General features: G+C 37.5%; 1 protein-coding gene across 1 annotated transcript; it reads right to left on the bottom strand.

Moving 5' to 3' along the window:
- Positions 1–362: 362 nt before the first annotated feature.
- Positions 363–1,810, bottom strand: LOC141620307 (uncharacterized). Its single transcript, XM_074437216.1, has 3 exons — positions 1,740–1,810; positions 1,536–1,657; positions 363–1,411 (listed from the first exon to the last, which is right to left on the bottom strand). Exons 1-3 carry the CDS (start codon positions 1,808–1,810, stop codon positions 363–365), a joined length of 1,242 nt encoding a protein of 413 aa, XP_074293317.1.
- Between the last annotated feature and the right edge of the window lie 18,091 nt (positions 1,811–19,901).

The following is a 19,901-nucleotide window of genomic DNA, read 5'->3' as shown; positions in this document are numbered from 1 at the left end:
GTTAGCACAGTACTGTTGAGCTGTTTCAGCAAATTACCATGCCTGAAAAAATCCTGTATAGCACAGCAAATATCTCTTTTAACAATAGGCCAGCTTGCCTTAAAGAAGCAGCTTGTGTAGCCATCAGGACCTGGGCTTTTGTCACTAGGGATGTCAGACAAAGCACCTTTGATTTCCTCCTCAGAAGGAATCTTACACATATCTTCCCAAGCATTTTCATCTAAGGTCTGACCTTGCTTCACTATATTCTTATAGAATTGAGAAGTCTCAACTTTATTCCCAAGCAAATCCTCATAATACTCAACAAATGCTTGTAGAATATCCTTTGGAGCCTTGCATTCCACCCCTGCTTTATTATCAATCTAAAACACCTTATTGTGAATTTGCCTCTGCTTGATAGCATGGTGAAACATATGGGTATTGGCATCTTCATCTTTTACCCAGGCAAATTTAGCTTTCTGCTTTAAGAACTCATTTCTGGCTTCATCTAACAAATGAAAAGACTCCCTGACTTGCCTTTCCTTATCCATCAAAATAGTATTAGTTGGGTCCAATTGAAGCTGCTTTTGGCACACAAGGAGAAGATTATAAGCTACATCAGCATTCCTTTCAACATCAGAAAACAGTTCCCTATTTAAACTCTTGAGACCAGACTTCAACATTTTAAGTTTCCTAACCACTCTAAACATAGGAGTACCAGTGACCTGCATCTGCCAATGTTCAGTCACTAGTACATTAAAATCCTCCACTTTAGTCCACATGTTAAAAAATTTAAATGGTTTCTTCTTCCCTCTAGTACTTTCTCCACAGGAAACAATACAGGGACAGTGATCAAATTCCCCTTCAGGTTGATAATGAGCCACCCAATCTGACCATAAATGCAACCAATCACCATTAATCAACACCCTGTCAATCCTACTGAAAACCTTAGTAACACTAGACTGCTTGTTGTTCCATGTAAAGAAAGCTCCAGTAGTTTTCATATCCTGAAGATCACAATTGTTGACAGTAGATTGAAAAGGGAACATCTCATCATCTTTCACAATACTCCCCAATCTCTCATTAGAGAACATGACATTGTTAAAGTCCCCCAAAACAATCCAAGGTCCATTGACACAAAGCCTAATCAGAGCATTCCATAGAGGCACCCTTTCCTCAATTTTATTAAAAGCATAGACAAAAGTAGCAATAAAGCTATGCCCAGTCTGTAGCACCTTTATTTTGACATGAATAAACTGAGCTGCCATTTCAAGGACATCTAATTCCACCTTATTATTCTTCCACAAGATCCAAATTCTACCTCCAGAGTGCATAATAGTATTAGTAACAAAATTCCAGCCATAACAAACATTATTAATGACAGTATTTAGAGACCCAGGTTTTACCCTAGTCTCAAGGAAACCAAATAGATCTACATCATTTTGATGCAGAAACCACTTAATATCTTTATGTTTAGTAGCACTATTGAGGCCCCTCACATTCCATACTCCTAATTTAATCATTGGGGGAAATAGTATCCCCCCCCCCACCCCCACCTTTATCAACCAATTCAGTAACATTAGAGGCCTCAACCAGTTCAGCATTAAAGGTAGCAGAGAACTCATTATCCTTACCAGCGACCCTCCTTGACTCATGCCTAGTCATCTTAGTAATCACTCTGGCAGGAGTGTAAATTGGACCATGGCTAACATAAGCTGGGGTAATAACTGGAGTAGAGGCTATAACTGGACCAGGCACACAGCACACCAGTACCAGTACCAGCACCAGCAGCCTGAGACGACCTTAATGGTGGATATTCCTTGGGGTCCATAGTAGATACATTACCCCCTAGTTTAGGTTTCCAGACTTGTTTCACAGGTTGAGAGGCATGACGAAAAATTTGAATTTATATAGTTTTAACATTTTACGAGTGTAACTTTGATGTTTTACGAGTGTAAATGTAATATTTTAAGTGTAAATTTGATTTTTTAGGCAATTTTCTATATAAAAATTTGAATTTATATAATCTTAACATGTTACGAGTGTAAATTTAATGCTTTACGAGTGTAAATGTAGTATTTTAAGTGTAAATTTGAAGGTCTACGAGTGTAAATTTGAAGGTTTACGAGTGTAAATTTAAAGCTTTACTAGTGTAACTTTGGTCCTTTAAGTGTAACTTTGGTCCTTTAAAAGTGTAACTTTGTTCCTTTATGAGTGTAACTATAGTCCGACCACCGGCAAACACCACCACCGTCCTCCACCACCAACCTACCCTCATAAAAAAAGGTAGACCTATTAAAAAAAAACCTGAAAAATAAAGCAAAAAAAACTAGATCTGAAATCCAAAAAATAAAATATGAGTGTTACTCTGAGAAAATACGAGTGTAACTCTGATGAAATACGAGTGTAAATCTTAAAATATATATATAATAAGACGAATTAAACAAGCCGAGATTAAAAAAATATAAAACAAAAAGAGATTTGAAAAAATATAAACCTAGTGTAACTTTAAGGAAATACGAGTGTAAATTTTAGGAAATACAAGTGTAACTTTAAAGAAATACTAGTGTAACTTTAAAAGAATACAAAAAAATAACTGTAAAGAAATACGAGTGTAACTTTAAAGAAAGACGAGTGTAACTTTAAAGAAATAAGTGTGTAACTTTAAAAATAAAATACAAGTGTAACATAAAAAATATAGAATACAAGTTTAACTTTAATAGAATACTAGTGTAACTTTAAGGAAATACGAGTGTAAATCTGAAAAAAATATATAACAAGATTAATTTAAACAAGACGAGGTTTTAAAAAATATAAAACAAGACGAGATTTAAAAAAAACAAAACAAGACGATATTTGACATACTGTAGATACCTCATTTCTACACCTTCCGTCAACCACCCAGTGATGATTGGGCCGCATGTTTGGCACGCGGAGCGATTTATGACAGTCCATAAGTTTATCGTCAAGTGATAGCTTAAACACTTGTGTCTACCCCTTGGTCGTCATCTACGTGCCGATACGGTCCTTTTGACAGTAATTAGAGTTCATTTGGAGTCCGGGTCAAAAACCGCTTCATTTTCTAATAAACCGTTTAAAACGCCGAGTCGGAATGTTCTAGAATGTTCTAGATATTTATTCCTAAATTAAAATTTATATCTTTTGGTAAACTATATCCCATATATCATATTTTACGGAATAAGGAAGTAAAGATGTACCGCAATTCCATAATAGAAACACGAAAATCTTTCTTCCACAGGAGGAAACCTCTGGGGAAATGACGCAGCAGGTGTTGCGCCTCTTGGAAGGACCGCAACAGCTGCTGCACCTCTTCTCCAGCCCATTTTGGCTGTTTACGGAATATTTCCGTGATTTCTTTCCAAAGTTTGAGTCATTCCAAAACTCTTCACATTTTTTTGGTATAAATAGAGACCTCCGGTCCCCATATTTTCACGCGAGTGTCCGCCCTTCTCTTCTCCCTTTGCATTCTAGACCTTGCTCTAAGCTTTTCGACGCCTACGTGCTTGATCAATCGACCACGTAAGCTCAGATCATTCTCAGTACCAGTCACGTTGCATAACCGACCAATTTGACCGCTACACATCAATCAATTAATCTAAAATCCTCCAACGAGGGCACTTTCTACATACATTCGAGTCGAGCAATCGCTAACGTTAACTTAGTCAATCTCGTTTCGTCAAACATGTAAGTCTGAGGGTGTAAATCCCTCGGGTTTCTGTTGTTTCATTCCTTTTACATAAACCATGTTTTTAATAATTCCTTTTAACTATAATGTTTTGTCTCGACTTAAATCCCTTATAACTCGATATTTGCGGGTTTTCATCACTAAATCAAACCTGGATTTTAGAAACTCGATTCGTTCATATCAAGTTTTTGGGATTCGTTCTTTGACACATATTTCCTTGTTCGATTTTAGTTTATCAAGTTTTATTCGACTTTCAAGTTCGTTCCTTTTTGTAATTCCGACATCGTAAATAAATGTAACTCGTTCTAACTCGTTTTAATTCGCTTTTATCGTTTTTATGACGGTTCCAGATGTAATTAATATGCTAAATCACTTCCACTTGAGTCTAAACATCAATAATTAATCGTAAATATACCAATGAATATTAACAGACCGCGGTTCTGACTTCACAGCCAGAGCTCAACTCAACAACAGACGTAGGAATAGATGCGCCTCTTCTAAGGGACACAGCAGATGCTGTGCCTGTTCTGAGATGATTTCTGTCCCTGAACTTCCGTTATCGCTTTGACCTAGCCTTTAATTACGTGTTTAATTAACTAATAATCGTAATATCACCCTTAATCTGACCTATTTTATTACTTTAATTTTCAACCCTTTTATTTTCTCCTTTTTATCTTCAAAATTCCGTCTTGAGCGTACTTTTGACGTAAATCAATTAACCCTTGTAATTCATTTCTAATTTTAATTATCGTTGTTTATTTATTGTTTTTATTTATGTATGGTTTATTCACTCGTATTCACATGTAATCCATTCTAAATCCCAACTCGACATTAATAGTTGCTAAATTATTTGTTCACCGACATAGTTTAATTCACATGCTAGGATTAACCTGTGGATGTTGCATTGCATGCATATAATCGACAACATATCAGATATGAATAATTTCCCTTATCATTAGTAGAGACCGCTATCGAGGCGGGAGGGATTAGGTGTTCAGTAAAAAGGACTTCCTAATATGTACCATCACCCCTTACTCCAGATCTCTGTGAACATCTGTGTTCATTGGCATCCACGAAAGTCATTCTAGACATAGAATGCTAAGGGTAACGAGTTTTTAGTGTTCATGTCACTACTTTGTGTCTTGACATGGCACGAGGTATTCGAACGGTTCCAATTTTCCATAAAAATTGGTGGCGACTCCACAAATGCAGGCTTATTCAACCTTTCACCGGTTTCAATGCCTCAAAAATCGGTAACGGTCCATGACGTGCTTTGGCTATCCAAGGTTCCGTGGGAGAAGTACCGCCGCCTTAAACATTCACAAACGCGTGGGTGCGCGCGGCGCGGGTGGCCCATGTCCACACATACGAAATATGTAAAAAATATCCTAAATCTAAAAATACGATATTTTAAAATTATAAAACAAGATGATATTTAAAACACGAAATTTTAAATACGAAATGTGAAAAAAAAACGAGATTTAATATTCTATATTAGAACAAACTGTTTTTGAAAAAAAAAACAAATGAAAAAAAAAACACAACAACCTATCGACAACAACACCACCATCGACACTTTTTGGGAAAAAAAGAAACAAACGACGACAACAACACCACCATCGACAACAACCAGATCTGGCGTTGGTGGGTGGTTGTTGTGGCGACGTTGGCGAGACAAAAAGAGAGGAGGGGGGTCGTGATGACGGTGCGGTAGAGATGGTGCGTGGCGCAACAATGTCTTGTTGGCGGTGGTGGTGCGGCAGAGGTGGGATGGTGGAGAGGAGGGAGTGGTGGTTGTCGTTGGTGGTGGACAGATCTGAAAGAAGAAAGGCGGTTGTGGCGGGTGTTGGGATGATGGTGAGTGAGGGAGGTTTTTGTGGGGGGGGGGGATGGTGGTGGTCGTGGGTGAAGGTGGGCGTGCGTGGTGGTGGCTATGGACTGGGTGGTAGTGTCGGTGGGGTTGGTTGGTGGGCGTGGGGTGGGTGGCGGTGGCGGTGGCCGGTGGGGTTGGCCGGTAGGGTTGGGTAGGTGAGGAAGAGAGGGGATAATTTTTTGGGTTTTGATTTTTTTATGGTTTTTGAGAGGGATTGATTTTTTGAGGGTGAAAGTGAATGATTTATTTGAGATGAGAGATAAGTGTGTGTGAAAATAAACTATATATAGTAAATTAGTGATGAATTAATGATTAATTGTATGATTATGAGAAAGAGTGTTAAACCACTCACTAATGACCATGAGTGTAAGTGTCATCTAAGCCCTCCATCTTCCTCATCCAAGGGCTCTAGAGAGGACTTATGGACTCAACAAAAAGAGGCGGACTCATTTGATCTCATTTATACATACATATATATATATATATATATATATATATATATATATATATATATATATATATATATATATATATATATATATAAGAGAGAGAGAGAGAGAGAGAGAGAGAGAGAGAGAGTTAGGATCCGGTGAGAACGAACATTCGATGAGAACGGTGAGAACAAGCTAATTTAATCAACATTGACACCATTTCTTTCCCGATGAATCAATTTTCCCAAACTCCCTGTCATAATATAATTCCCATTTGTTAGTACCAGCTACTAGGCCACCACCTTCACACGCCGCCAGACGACCACCGGAGGTCCGATTCCACCTCGTCGCCGACGAATCTCTGGCAGCCACCTCAACCATCCACCTCTAATATACTGCAACCGGCAGTTAATTAAAAAGATAGTAACAACCAAATTTAATCCCACGAGCTACGATGACAATCTCCCTTTCACATACTGTCACCGGAAATGGAGCTCCGGCAAGCTAGCACCAGCAGCACGCTCGGTTGACGGCATAACACCACCCACGGATCTCCGAGAGCTACCACGACCATAAACATTCAATATATGGCCACCAACACTACTACAAATCCAGGAAACTACAACGCCCCTTTAACAACGATTATTCACGAAAATCACAATAGACGTTGTAGAATATATGGCGCGAATTTTACTAAAATGAATTACAACGGGTATGGTTATAAAAACCGTTGTTATAAGTTTTAACAACAAGTAACACATGCACAACCGTGGTTAATAATTTGGCGCAAAATTGACGCAAAGTTAGTGAAAAGTAATCACAATGGTTACTTTTGAAACCCGTTGTTAAAACTTATTTGACAACGGTTGTTGTTTTACAACCGTTGTTAAAACTTATTTGACAATGGTTGTTGTTTAATAACCGTTGTCAATACCTTCCATACTATAAACCACACAAACACAAGTCTGCTACAGCCACAAAACACAAACCTTAATACACAAACACAAACACAGCAGACAAACACAAACACAAAACGCACACTTTCTCATCGTCTCTCTCTCTCTTTCTCATCGTCTCTTTCTCTCTTTCTCTTCATCGCTTTATCTTCTCGCCGTCACTGTTGATTTCATCGTCTCTTACTTTCTCTAATTATCAGGTAAATCTCGCCGTCACTGTTGGTTTCATCGTTTTTCATCGTCATTATTTTCTTTTTCTAATTATTTCATTTGCATGTGTATGTGTTTTTATCGACCATTATGTTATTTCTTTAAGTATTATTCGCTTAATTAGCTAGTAAAACAAATTAAATAAACTAAAACAAAGAAGAAGCAAGATGATAGAGAGGAATGCATGATAAACATAATTAATATATATATATATATACATAAATTAAAAAAAAAAATTACATTAATAAAATGCAATTCTTATATTTTCATAGAGAGTCTTATTCTCCTCTATGATATCCGTCCTCTCCTCCTTGGCTATTTGGAGGTTCCGTTCAGCAGTTGCTATATCGTCATATATATAGCCGCAATGCAATCTGCTTCTGTCAAGCCATCTTCTTTGGCGTCCTTCAGTATGGATCGAGCATCCGAAAGGTAGCTCCTGAAACTTTCCTCAATGTGGAGCAACCGGCGGATGAAACTGTTGTTGTTCTCGATCATAGTAAGAGTCTTAAGGATGATATCATTCATTTTGTTGGAGTTTGGAGTTTGTTTGAAAGATTAAGTAGGGTTTATTTGGAGTTTGTTTTAGCAGTTAGGGTTTGGAGATGTATAGTGAGATAATGGAATGTTAGTTGAGATAATGCATGTATTTATACTAAGCAATATGTGGTTTGAGTTGTTTTTTAATTAATATATATGTTAGGAAGTTGTGCCATAATCATCATCATATCTCTCTCTGCTGCTTCAAATCTTATTACTAACCCTTCTCATTCCATATTGTCCGTTCATATGCACAGGGATGGTAGTAATAATGCATGCATCGGAATTATAACGGGCCATAATTATGCATGCATCTAGTAATATTTAATTTTATTTTTTATTTTATTTTTTAAGAACAAACAACAACGGTTATTTATAAAAAATCCGTTGTCTTTAGTTATAACAACGGTTTTGTATATTACAACCCGTTGTTATAACTTTCCCCCCAAAATTGAGTCACATTTTCCACAACGGGTTTTTATACTTAAAACCGTTGTTAATAGTTTTAACAACGGGTTCCTTAAGAAAACCAACCGTTTTTAAAACCTTTTACAACGGACGCTTTAACAACGTCCGCTTTTTTATATAACAACGGTTTTTAACCGTTGTTATAGCCTGTATCTGTAGTAGTGGAACAACACTAATTGTCTCGCCGAAGCTATAAATTGTCTCGCCGACGTGATGTTGTCAACGGCGACGGAGTTGATTATGCTTCGATGTATCTACATTAATTATTGTTGCATCTAACTCTTATTTTAATGTATCTTAACGTAGATATATAAAATTAGTCACCAGGTACATCGAAATTGATTTGAGATACATCAATATTTAACCCAGATACACTAATTTCGTTACCTTCGACAATGATGAATCTGGTGATGGTGACCACGGAAAAAGCAAAGATGATGATGATGATGATGAGGAGGAGATTTCTTGTGTTTCGAATTAATCTCGAGGAAAAAGGAAATGATGGGGTCGGGGATGCTCGATGGTGTCGCTGGATTTGCAGCGGCGTCTGGATGATTCTCAGGTGTTGTTGGCGGTGGTAACGAATCTGATAATGGTGACGGAGAAAGCAGAGGCCGGTGATGTTGCTGCTTTCGATTTACCATTATTGGCGGTTTTTGGTGAGGCAGGTGATGATGACTGCGGTATTAGGTGCTACTGGTGATGTCGTCGGCGTTAATTGTCATGGGCTTGGTGGCTTGCCGGCGAATGTCGGGGTGGTGACTGATGTTAGGGGGAAGGGATGACGTATTGACGGGGAATTTTGTTTGGGTTATTCATGTTTTGGGTTATTTTGACTAGTGAGATAAAGGGTGGGCCATGATTTCTTTTAGTCTCATTGTTAATAAGGTCGTTCTCACCGTTCTCACCGAGTGTTCGTTCTCACCGGATCTTAACTCTCTCTCTCTCTCTCTCTCTCTCTCTCTCTATATATATATATATATATATATATATATATATATATATATATATATATATATATATATATATATATATATATATATATATATATATAGATTTTAGTTTTGACATTAAATTTTTTTAATATAAATCAAAACTATAAGAGCTCGAAAAAAATTGCAATACTACAGTTTTCTGACTATAGGGAACTCGGTCGAGTAGAGGATAATTGACCGAGTGGGTCATCGGGTGATTGGAGTTTGGCTTCCGGAGTGTTAGAAGTCTACCGAGCTTGTTGGTACTCGGTCGAGTATGGCGTACTCGGTCGAGTATGTCGGGTACTCGGCCGAGTACCCGGTTCAGTTACATTAATTTCTGCGGTTTTGGTTTAGGTGATTAGAGAAGTATAAATGTCGTGTAATCAGTTTCTAAAATCATTTTTCACAAACCTAAACTACGTTTCATTCTTCTCCAATCATCCTCATCATCCCATAAGCCTAGATTGATCAATTGTGGGTTCTTACATCTCATTTCCGTGTCGATAGCGTGGGTAAGTCTCTAGTATTTTTTTATTTTAGTTTATGGTTATTATGTAGAGATGATGCAACCCCTAATTTGGGTTGGATTGGGGGTAGTGATTGATTGTGTGGGTTTTGATTAGTATTGTTTGATTACCATTGTCGTAGGTGACGACGTGGTACTCGTTGTGCAATTGTATGATTGGCTGCAAGGTAACGGATTGCGAAAAGGTAGGGTTTTCCTACTCAGTTGATTGTGTAATTGATCATAAGATGTGATATTGATTGATTGGTTGGCATGATTATTATTGTGATTGAGATAATACTGCTGATTGGTTATTGTTGTGGGACCATTTTCGGGAGATGGTTCCAACCCTATGTTCACTCCTTGTGGCTCCCGTCACAAGGGGGATGTGCACATTAATGTTTTGGGTTCGCTCGTTGCGATGAGCTGGGATTTGGTGGGCAAGGTTGCGGTCCCCCACTGGCGGTGTGGGTTACCTGTTGCGATGGGTAACCTGGCAGGGCTACACACTACGGTGTGTAGTCGGTTATTGGTTACTATTGAAGTTTGAAAGATGGCTAACCACGTTTTTTTGTTTTCAAAATTGTGGTGATCCATTTGGGGATGGTGAGCATGCAGTTGGCTTAGCAGGTTTTGGATGTTGATGTAGCTCACGGGATATGGACGGGCAGAGTCACCACATGTTCTTTAGCTAGCTTCCGATGTTGTCTCAAACATTAGCTTTTCTTTTGGTTTCTCTTCGGAGTTGTAATCAGTTTTGGTTTGGTTTTCAGTTTGAGTTTGATTAAACAGTTTTGTACTTTTAATAAATGTTCTTTGATGGTCTATTTGATATTTTTTACCTCGGGCAACCGAGATGGTAGTACCTCTATGTGCTAAGGTGGTCCTTGGTTAGGCACCTTGGTAGATGGGGGTGTTACAAAGTGGTATCAGAGAGACGATTTTAGAACCTAAAACCAATGAACAAAATGAACATAGGGCGTCTAAGTAAAATGAACCCGAGTAGGAATTCTTTGGAGCTACCGCAAAAGTTTGGGAGATGTCCTAAGACCGCACTATGGCCCTTACAACTTCGAGCCGGTCACAAAGGGGTGTGTCAAGGGAATCGTTGTATGTGTGTGTGTGTGTGTGTGTGTGTGTGTGTGTGTGTGTGTGTGTGTGTGTGTGTGTGTGTGTGTGTGTGTGTGTGTGTGTGTGTGTGTGTGTGTGTGTGTGTGTGTGTGTGTGTGTGTGTCTTTATAAGTATGTTGGATGGAAGTAGATGGGATGTGAATTAAATGGATGGGAGTATATGTATGTTTAATGTGTTATAGAGTGGTATGAGCATGCTTTAGTGTTTATTGCTTGGCATTTTCTTACGTAGTAACATGTGAGATATGATATGTTGATATGTTGGTTTATATTCTGTCAAATCGTAAAAGGGTATTGTTCTTGGCATGACTCAACCGAGTGTGGCAGGAACTCGATCGAGTAGAGGGTACTCGACCGAGTGAGGGTTATGTATGTTTTGGCAGTAGTTACCAGAGTAGTGTGACTCGACCAAGTATGTAAGGTACTCGGCCGAGTGTCGTTTTATGTGATTCAGGTCAGGTACTGGAGTGGTAGCATTCGATCGAGTACGTATGAGACTCGACCGAGTGACTCGTGCTTGACCGAGTATCTTCTGGTACTCGATCGAGTACCTCTTTGGGCGGTTGTTGTTTCGTTTTTCAGCCGTAGACTATGTGCTTACGTTTGTCTTGGATCTTAAACCATTATTTTACATATGTGTTGGTCCTGATACGTAAGTTACCCGATCCTATGACGTGGAGAGTACCACCTTATGATGGGTGTGAGTTTGGTGTATGGGAGAGGACATGTGGTTATACGTGGTTGTGGTGAATAGTGAAAAGAGGAGTGAAATTGATGAGCTTAGTGAGGCAAGGAGCACATTTTGTGAGGTATGGTGAGTGTTATAGTCGCGAGCTTGAGTAATATAGTGATAAGTGTATATGGTCAAGGGGTAATGTACTTCTGAGGAATGTGAGAATGAAAAGTTTGAAATGAGGGAGGTGAACTGTGGTAATTTGGGATATGTAAGGGTCTAATGGAGGGAGATGGGTATGACTATGTTGGTGGCGGATATGTGTACTGATAAGCCGTGATAGAAGAATGGAAAGAAATGGTGTTTAGTAAGCTTAGGTCAATGGATGTCGCAATGTGGATTTTTATGTAGTGGTTATGTTTGGGAATTTGGATTACTAGGAGGTGAGCCTAATGTGCAATTCTTTGGGAAGTAACAGGATGAGGTGAGTCTTGATTTTGGAGATGTTAAAAGGAGAGGTAATCAATTAAGGAAAAACCATTGAGTGGGTGAACCTATTGGTGGTGAATATGAGTGAGTAGCATGATGAGAGATATTGTTGATAAGAAATGAATAGGAAGTTATTGATATAGACTAATGGAATTTGATTTTTGGGAAGTAATAAGAAGGTAACGGAATGATTAAAGAGCTGGGTAGTAGGAGTAATGAGTTGAGTGGATTATGGGTGTTGTCAAGTGCAATGAGACAAGAAGGATGGGAAGAAGACGAGTGAAAGTTCGCAAAAGTTATGGGGCACGAAAGTAAGAAATCATGGAGATGTATGATACTATCATGAGGGTGTGAGTTAAGAGTTATATAGGAATTTCAGGACGACATGTTAGTCATGAGTTTCGAGGAATCAAGGGAGTAAGAAGTTGGTAGAGTATTTGCATGGTATGAGACTTTGGTGGTGAGCTAGGTGACGATGCAATCGAGGACATAATTGGAATGAATGTTGAGGTAATTTTGTTGATGGATTTGATGCTCGTTGTTTGGGATGGTAACTGAAGATAGGAAAGGAACCGTTATATTTAGAGGTGATTATGAGAGAGTAGTGATACGGAAGATGGTGGTGTCGTGGTGTTTTCACTAGTGGTTAAAGATGATGAAGGTTAAGGATGATGTTAAATAGGAAAGTTAGTCGTTCTAAAGAGGTTGATTTTGTGGGGGTGAGATTGGTATGTATGGGTGCGAGGGAGTATAAGATATGGATATAGGAAGCGTTTGCTAGTAGTTGAATATTAATGATATGGTTACATCGGTCAGGAGGTGGTAATTATGTAGATGGGAGAAGGTGTTATGAGGGGCGTATGAGTTTAACCCGGTGTTAGCGATATACCTTACCCAACGGTAACTTACTGTAGATACCCGTATCTGTCGATATTGGCATCTATAGAAATCCCGACCAACACCCGATGATGATAGGACGACATGTACACAACTGTTCGACTTAGTCATTATTCCGTGCTCATTTTCGATGTAGAATGGGCGTTATCGACGACGAATTTAATTAATTTAAATGAAATTTAAATTAGTTTTCACATTTCAAATGAATTCATTTTATTTTACCTTAATTTGAATTTATTTACCCATATTTATTTTTATTGAAAATAAAATAGATATTATTTTTCGTCATTTAGTTTATTTTGATTTGAAAAATCATTTTAAATTGCATTTTAAATCTCGATTAGAAAAACTCGAGTTTCGTTACGATCTCTAGCTCGAAGCAGCTCGATTTGGAGCTCGATTTTGGGCTCATTTTGATCCGATTTTCAGAAAGAGTTCTAACCCATTTTCATCTAAAGAGAGTCTAGTGTTCAAATATCCTTGCTCACAACCCAACCTACCATTTTTAGCCCACCTTATACCTCCCATCGACCCAACTACCCAAATCAAGCCCGAGCCTCGACCTTTGCTCACTTACGGTCGGATCGACCTACCCTGGGCCTCGAAGTTCGAGCTCAAACCAACACCTATCCAAAATAGACACTCAAGCCTACCTACTAAGCCTTATCCAGCTAAAAATATCAGTCAAATACTACTCCTGATTCGTTGCCAAAACCGTGAATTACAACTTTTAAGAAGTTGTTATTCTTCCTTCCATAAATTCAATCCAAATCTTTCAATTCTAGTAGGAAACCTATCTATAATATTAATAAGACTAATTAATATTATTTTAGGAGCTTCCAACTCAGAAAATAACCAAAAAAAGCCTCCAAAATTTCGGACAACACAAACTGCCAAAAAAGAGTTTATTTCGCTTTCCTAATTTCAATCCAATCTTTCTTTAAGGTAAAATATTTGTCAGTATCTTTTCCATACCTGATAAATTTATTTTTTAGGCAGTTACTACTCATTAAAATAAGCTCGTAAATCTCGTTCGCATTGCTTATTCCAAACGTGTGAGAGTAAGACTTCCTTACTTTCCATAATTCAATCGATATCTTTTCTTTTGTTAAGAGAATGTATCTGAATCTGGAAGGAGTTTTAAAATTGGAAAATACTCTTTATTTTTTTGTGTGAACCATCCAACCCACCTGAACCCTTCTCCAATCAAGCCTTTCACTATAAATATGTTAGGAAATATTAATCTCATTAATTTACATATTCATATATGAAACATTTTAATTTAGTCATAAAATTAAAACTAGATCTTATGCATGCAAACTAAAATAGATAAGAGAAGAAATCGTCTTTCTTACTATGGAATTTCGGATTAAAGGGCACAAGTAAGATCTCCTTCTTACTTGTTCTTGAGCTTTCCTCAAAGTGGATGAACAAAGGATCCAAAATAGAATCCCGCCCAAATGTGAATACCCAAAGAAATCCCTTAATAACTAATATTATTATGATCTAATAATAATATAAGTTTTACTATAAAATTGACACAAAATATTAATTTGCTCTCCCCTATTTCGGTTAAGAGGAGATAATTATTGTGAGTTTTCTATCTCTAAAATGTTTCACAAAAATGTAGAGAGTTGAGTATTTTTCTTACACTAGAAAATATAAGAGTAGTGAATGAATAATGGAGGAATCCATTTGGGTTCCTCTTGCCTCAAAAACCGGTTGGATGGGTGGGTTATTGGGGAGCCAATGCATACAAAAGATGCTCTTCACAAAAGCTAGTAGGGTTGCATGGCTAGAGATTAGGCTATAATTGTGTTTTCCACTTAAATATAAACAACACAATATAAACTCTATCCTCCCACCCTTATTTTCGGTACATGTATAAAATGGAGAATCCATTTTATTTTGTCATTTGTCAATTTGTCACATGTTACATGTTACATGACATGTCACAATGCAATGTATTTTTAACATATTAAAAATCAACATATTAATAAAAATATGTCATATACAAAAAACGACTAGTAATTCGTAATCACTTGTACCAAAATGGTTTATCAAATTATAAATTACAACATCTTGTATTTATAATAAATTATTCATTCAATTTCAATTGTTTCGTAAACAATAATTTTATCTAAGTAATAAAACAATTCGATTACTTAGACCGTATCTAATTTAATCGAATTACAATAAGACACGTTAATTTTACTCACAAAATCATCCGTCAATTTTAAGCAATTTAATTAACTCGTATCGGCATACGATTAACTAAATAATCAATTAAGCGTATTTCCCTATAGGTATGACCTAAGGGGATCAACTGATCACCACCGTCGCACGACAGTAATGTCAAACTCTAGTCAGCCAATCATTACCGATATGTGTGGACCAGTTGACTGGAAAATATTACATCCCACATGTATTCTTAAAATGAGATTTAAACATGTGATCATCATGATCAACAGTTGTGATCGCATTATTGTCGGAGGACACATATTTCAACAATCTCCCACTTGTCCTCGACAAGTGTGCGTTACCAATTCTCTTGTCCTATTACTATCTCCCACTCAATGCAAGGTGTCTTTCAGGTCGTACTTGCAAGTGATCATATCGAGAGTGGTTTCCTCGATCTGGAGAATAACTGATTAACCGGAGTTATCTACCATAGATACCTTCCGAGCGTGGCCACGCATTTCCAGTTCATTACTCCTCGAGTGGCCCTGAGATATTGTTATAACCCTGACAAGGGGGTGGACAATTCCTATCGCACTTATTCCCTTCGACTAGCCACAGCCATCATAACCCAAAATATGCCCATTTGACCCCATTTACGAAGGTTGTAGTAACACAAATAAAAGTTAATCTAAAACTGTGCCACCTTAGGCGAACAGTCTTTAGTCAAAAGAATCGACTCATTATAATACTATAGTAGCTCTTGCCACGACCAGGCTATATAAATTTGCCAGAACTCTATAAGCGGTCATAAGGCCCGACAAAGTGTTCCTAACAGTCTGCCTATGTGATCGAATAGTCATCTCACATGACTGTATGGCACTGAACTTGCCATCAATCGCATCACACTCTAGTCACTTCGAGACGTCACCTCATGCAAGTGACTATGGGCGAATACTATGTTAATCCGGGTTCACTTTAACGGGGTTCAATATCGTCATACAACCCGTTTGGATGTAACAAAGTTTAATAAAAGAGTTTTAAAGTAAAACTCGAACGACAAATGCGATTATCACATATGAATAGTCAATGCCTGATTACTACTTCATATTCTATAATCCAGTTTGATCTTGAATGTAGTTGTTCATCTCAATTTAATTGAAATGACATGACTCATCATGTTAAGCCTATGAGAAGGCTTTGGTTAGTAGGTTTTATCAACTTCTTGTACCTTACTCAACCTTACTACATACTCGTTTTCCTTTGTAATGTATACATTTGCATTACAAAACTTTCTGAGTACGTGTCGAGATCTAATCAAGACATAGGCCCTCTAGCCTTAGAATAGCTCCCACTGTTTTCACAGTGTGCGGGACTCATCCTTCTTGCACATCTCATGATTGCAAGTGTACTCAATTTCCGTTGAAAATATTTCTCATTGTTCTTTATTGCCTAGAACGATTATAGAAAATCTATTTCTTAAATAACATATCCACAATGGTATCTTTACCATCCTAATGTGTTTTGATTATGGTTTTGTCGGAAACCATGTGCAATCTCAATTGTCAATTGTCATTTGTGTAACTTCTGACAACTGTGTCCCATCAACAGAATATCACTATATCATGACAACAACGAAAACATATACAACTCTCTTTCATAACATTCTCTACCCTCATTCCCAAACTTATCTGGTAAGAAGCATCAATAAACAAAACAACTGTCTATCTGTACAAACTGAAACTCACAGGAAGCAACATCAAACAAAACAACAATTTATGTATAACTGGTATGTACTTTCGAAACTCGAATCATAATCATCTCGCCCACTCCACCACAACCGGTGACGGCATCGCAACACTGCCACCAACAGCCACACCGCAGCACGAAAATACCCGCATCACAGCACTAAATACCGTGCCCGGATCACCACCCGAGGCACTATAACCACACCGATAGACATCACAATATACATAATCCCATAAACACTGACGCAGAAATAACTTCTCAGACAAGAAAACTTACTCAAGACTGCTTTACTAGATCACAACACCATATATCATGCGGAATAAACGGACATGAATCTCATGCATACCATCCACACCTTTTCACGGAATAAACATATATCATGAATACACATGCAAGTATAACCAGTCATGTCAGTCCACCTAAACTATCACTTTTGATCATCATTCCATTAAGTTACCGTATCCAACATATATTACAGAATATTCAGATAACAACATTATAACTATCACACCACACCGCTTCTTGTGAGGTCACAACCTCACACAAACATTTATATACATCTTTGACCCATAATCACATCCAACTAGGCAATCCTGATCACGTAAGTTACCACTCAACAAAGGTTACATGTCGCCCGAGCTTAACTCATATGCCCCTCATAACATATTCTCCCATTCGCACAACCATCACCTCCTGCCAAGTATAACCATACCATTACTATTCAACTACTAGCATCCGCCTCATCTAACCACCTCTTACACCCTCTCACAATCATACACAACAATCAGGTCCCTACCAAATCAACCTCTTTAGAATTGCTACCTTTCTAATATACCATCACTCTTAACCACTAGTCACAAACCATAACACTACCACTGTCCGGACATCAAACCTATTACACTCATCTCTAAACATCACGATTTCTTTCTTATCTTTGGTTAACATCCCAAATAACGAACATCGAATACATCAACAAAATTACCTCAACGTTCTTCCCAATACTATTCTTAATGGTACCATCATCTAACTCTCCAGTCTCCACCAAAATCTCATATCATGCAGATATTCTACCAACTTCTTACTTTCCTTAATTCCTCAAAACTCAAGATTAATCATGTTGTCCCGAAACTCCTATATAACCATTAACTAACATCCTCATGATTGGTATCACACATCTCGACGACTCCTTACCTCTATATCACATCACTCCGGTCAACATTTCCTAGTTTTACTCCCCTCATTCTTTTCTTTTACACTCGACAAAATCAATTAACCATAAAACTTCTCATTACTTCTTCCTAACTCTTTAGTGCTCCGATTATCTTTTCATTGCTCCAAAACTCAAATCCCATTATTTCTTATCGATATTATCTCACTCTTTCTTACCATGGATCTTCTTTTATTATGCTATCACTCACACTTATCACCAATCAATCTACACTTATCTCACTTTTTTTTTTCAAAACTCCTTTCATACTGTTAACTGCCCAAGGAAATCACACATTAGTTTCACCTCTTGATAACCAAATTCCCCAAACTAAATCTCAATCTACAAATCCACATCGCTGCATAACTCAATCTAAGCTCTTAATACACCATTTCTTTCCTTTTACCTATAACGACCTTTCCATTACATATATTCTTAACCAACCGAGTGAAAACTACCTCCCTTCATAATCCTTGAACATCCAAAGTTACCACCATATGCGTCTCTCATTCCAATCTTTCATTCTCACGTTCCATAAACTTACATCACCCTTTGCCAACATTCACTTACTTTTACATTACTCAACGCACAATCATATCACTCATCTCGCCTCACAAAACATACTCTATGCCTCAATAAACCATACCAATCTTCCTTTTATTTTTCCACTATCTATCACAACACATATAACTCATGTCCTCCAACTGAACTCCTACTCATCACAGGTGCCACTCACTACACCATAAGATTGGGTAACTTACGTATCAAGACCAACATACATGTAAAACAATGCATAAAGAAGCAAAATAACACCTTTGAATTAAACATAATATGCAACGAAGTCAAAAGATAAGCATATGACCCAAAATAGGGGTCACTAGATCGAGTACAGGCCACTCGATCGAGTAAATGACTTACTCGATCGAGTAGGTGAAAGTCAGAGACACGTATAACAAATTACCAGGGCTACTCGATCGAGTAAGGGGTACTCGATCGAGTACCAGGGTGCACTCGATCGAGTGAGGGCCACTCGATCGAGTACTCTACGCATTTCTCAGCACTGTCCAGTCTTCGTAAAACGGTCATAACTCACTCGTTTCTTTGTCGTTTTGGGCATGTGACCTATCGTTAGAATCGTAAAAGAACAACTATCACCTCCAATTGGAATCACATTAAAATCATTTATGAATCTCAAGTTATAACAGTTTAAAGACAACCTCTCTATAATCGAAAACACAACTACTTGATTTTACTTCCAAACAACTTAAACGACAACAAGGTAAACAAAAACAACTCGATGCTCATAAAACCAGTATCCCTAACCACATGTTAGTATATTCAAAAGCCAGACAATAACATCTATCATGCTCATATAACATTCAACTTATCAATCATGTACTACCCGCATGCTTTAATTTTATAACTTTTCGTAACCCAAAACATACTCATACATTACAAATCCTATTTCCATGTTACTAATACAACAATATTACAAATACACTTCGTCACCTAAACGTATTCATAATCACAAAATTCATATTCTCATGCAATTGACACTCCATCTTTTCCAATCACTTCATCCCATTCAACCACATTCTTCATACAACATATATATATATGAACAATAGTAAGCATGTATATGAAATCATTATATAAAATTACACAAACAAAATTATGTATAATCATATCACATCCCCTAATCACATTTTACTAATATAGTCGCATTGTAGTTCATCCATCCTGCAACATCATTATTCATCACATCTTATCACATATGAACTACTTCCTTTTTCCACCACATTACTCATCATTCTCATACACTTTTCTAACAATTCCAACCAACATTGTAAACCAACTATCATTCAACATGCTTTCAACAAACAACATACAAAATCACACCGATTCATGCCACACATCACTATATTGGTACAC

The sequence above is a fragment of the Silene latifolia genome, chromosome X (genome assembly GCF_048544455.1).
Source record: "Silene latifolia isolate original U9 population chromosome X, ASM4854445v1, whole genome shotgun sequence".
NCBI classification, from domain to species: domain Eukaryota; kingdom Viridiplantae; phylum Streptophyta; class Magnoliopsida; order Caryophyllales; family Caryophyllaceae; genus Silene; species Silene latifolia.
The sequence above is the reverse complement of the archived record's forward strand: the minus strand, read 5'-3'. Positions and strand labels throughout refer to the sequence as shown.

What these genes read in the sequence shown, in the direction of transcription:
- LOC141620307 (XM_074437216.1), bottom strand. Translation starts at nt 1,810, where the DNA reads ATGGACCCCAAGGAATATCCACCATTAAGGTCGTCTCAGGCTGCTGGT. An exon ending in GGTACTGGTACTGGTGTGCT is followed by an intron (nt 1,658 to 1,739) that starts GTGTGCCTGGTC and finishes CACTCCTGCCAG; the next exon opens with AGTGATTACTAAGATGACTA. An exon ending in TACTGAATTGGTTGATAAAG is followed by an intron (nt 1,412 to 1,535) that starts GTGGGGGTGGGG and finishes AAAATGATGTAG; the next exon opens with ATCTATTTGGTTTCCTTGAG.